The sequence below is a fragment of the Penaeus monodon genome, chromosome 33, assembly GCF_015228065.2.
Source record: "Penaeus monodon isolate SGIC_2016 chromosome 33, NSTDA_Pmon_1, whole genome shotgun sequence".
Classification (NCBI taxonomy): domain Eukaryota; kingdom Metazoa; phylum Arthropoda; class Malacostraca; order Decapoda; family Penaeidae; genus Penaeus; species Penaeus monodon.
Genome location: NC_051418.1, coordinates 16,754,323 through 16,756,513, shown reverse-complemented (window position 1 = coordinate 16,756,513; position 2,191 = coordinate 16,754,323). Strand labels below are relative to the sequence as shown.

The 2,191-nt window shown below is 36.9% G+C and overlaps 1 protein-coding gene across 1 annotated transcript in view; it reads left to right on the top strand.

Moving 5' to 3' along the window:
- LOC119594276 overlaps positions 1-2,191 on the top strand; it is a gene marked incomplete in the record, with an annotated part of 23,791 nt that overhangs the window by 14,399 nt on the left and 7,201 nt on the right. The window contains 5 exon segments of the mRNA XM_037943340.1: positions 38-825; positions 985-1,123; positions 1,241-1,320; positions 1,471-1,605; positions 2,059-2,104. Of these exon segments, the coding sequence (XP_037799268.1) occupies positions 38-825; positions 985-1,123; positions 1,241-1,320; positions 1,471-1,605; positions 2,059-2,104 (1,188 nt within the window).

Genomic DNA, 2,191 nt, shown 5'->3' with positions numbered 1-2,191 from the left:
TTCATAAAGGTTACTGTTAAACCCTCCTGTTTTTCAGAAAACATGTTGAGATCCCAGGTAGAATCAGCCAGACCAGAACTTGCCCCACACCACATTTTTGCCTCACAACTGGAGTCTTCATTAGGCCTTAATGTTGGGGTGACTGCATCAGGCTCCCTGTCCAGTAATCAAGCATGCAAGTCCAGAAATTCAGTTTTGAATATTCAGGCCACACCAGAACCAATTGGAGACAGGAGAGATTCTCCTTCTATCTTGGACTGTACTGATGCTCCCATGCTGACCCTCCGAGTAGCAGATGAGGGAGGTGGAATGTCAACAGGGGAGCTGAGAAGAGATATACTGGGTATCGAGTCAGTGCCACATATAAATTTGGAAGAGATAATTGAGAAGTTCACAAGCAGTAGCAGCACACATGTTATTGACAGTGGCAGTGTGCCTGAAAATAACAGAGTTATTACAGATATAGACAATGCTGTGAACGAGAGTGCTAACCCTGTTTTGTCAGAGATAACAGTCTACAAAGATCATCCACTACAACAGGATCACAAACTAAGTTTAGAGAAACATATTGAAGTCACTTCAGATGTTCTGCAGGGAGACAACAGAAGTCCCAGCAAAGCCACGACAGATGATGATATAACCAGAAGAACTTTTGTTAATTCTAGATCTGAGAATGACAAAGGTCACTTTTTGAAACTGAGTAGCATCTCAGAAAAAGATGATGAAAATGATACTTCTGTGATAATTGATGAGGAGAGCCTTTATGATATTGTAATGACATACAGATGCACGTTAATGCTCCAGAATTTTTTGTTGAGAAATCTGGTTGTTACAACATTACAAAGAAGTACACAAACCAGTGAGTTTGGAATTGTTTTCCCTCTTTTTTTGATAAATACAAAACTAGAATAATTCATGGTTTTTACTTATTTACAATTAGAAAAGTTAAATTTTGTTGTGTTCATAAATGTTCTTATATTCTAGGGTGGCACTGTGAAGATCCGTGTGTCAACTACACCAGCAAATGACCAGCCACTTTCACTGTGTAATGAGGACACAAAATTACCAAAGAAAAAAGCTGTATTTCCAGACCACAGCAGTATTTCAGGAGCAGAAGAAAAAAGTAGATATGATTTTCTTTATAGACAATTTTCTGTAAACTGAGTATTGCCAGTTCACTTTTGTTTAAAAATAGAGCAGTTTAGCTTTAGTGCCAATAAAATATGCCTTCCATTTTCAGAGGACCTCAATATTCTCTATTGTGGATTTTGTTCCAAAGAATTCCTGGACCTCCAAGAATGCCGTAAGCATATAAAAAAGGTAAACATGGGTTTTTATATAGAAATAATACAAGTAATGCTTAAACAGACTTTTTTTTTATAAATAATCTTCATCAGTTCTGTTGACAAAAATGTTATCAATATTTCAGGAAATTCTTAAAGTTTATGGTAAATTATTTATTGTTTGCAGGAACATCCAGCAGAGACAGAGAAGAAGACAAGAAAAGGACATGCACGACAGCGAAATTCCCAGGGCTTAAAAGTCAAGTATCCTTCCCAACCAGGGATGCTTATTGGCCACCGTAAATCTCGCAGTTATGCTCAGGTGAGTGGGTATTGTGTTGCCTCTTTCCATATAGTGTCAGATTTGGTGTAAGGGGACAACATATTTCTTTCTCCGTGTAACCATGAAAGTGAACATGGTTGCATGAAACCCCAGTTGGTGTGGAAGTTTAGTTATTTATATCTTCATTTGTTGTACTTGTAGTAATCGTAGTTAAAAGAACTTTGGTATGTAGAGCAAAATGGTACAGGGTCAGATAAAGAATTCCTTTGTTAGGGGAAATACCAATACACCTATTTTTTCTGATTCACCTACTTTCTCATTATATTATCATTATATATACTGAGATCCCTTTCTTCCTAATTCTATTGAGTAATGTTTGTGTCTCAATCTCTACTGGAATTACTGATCTATGTTTCTGTGCCCTTTTGTCTTCACTGGCTTCTTTTTTTTCCCTTTTTGGGCTTTATATTCCTTATTGCCTCTTTCTTCAAGGGATACTGGAAAATTTTTCATAGTGATAATCCGGCTGAGATCATCTGTATGTGTGATGAGTGAAATGTGTGAATGAAATGAGTGATGAGTAAGGTGTGTAACTGCAAAAAAAATGTATTATCCACTGTTACTA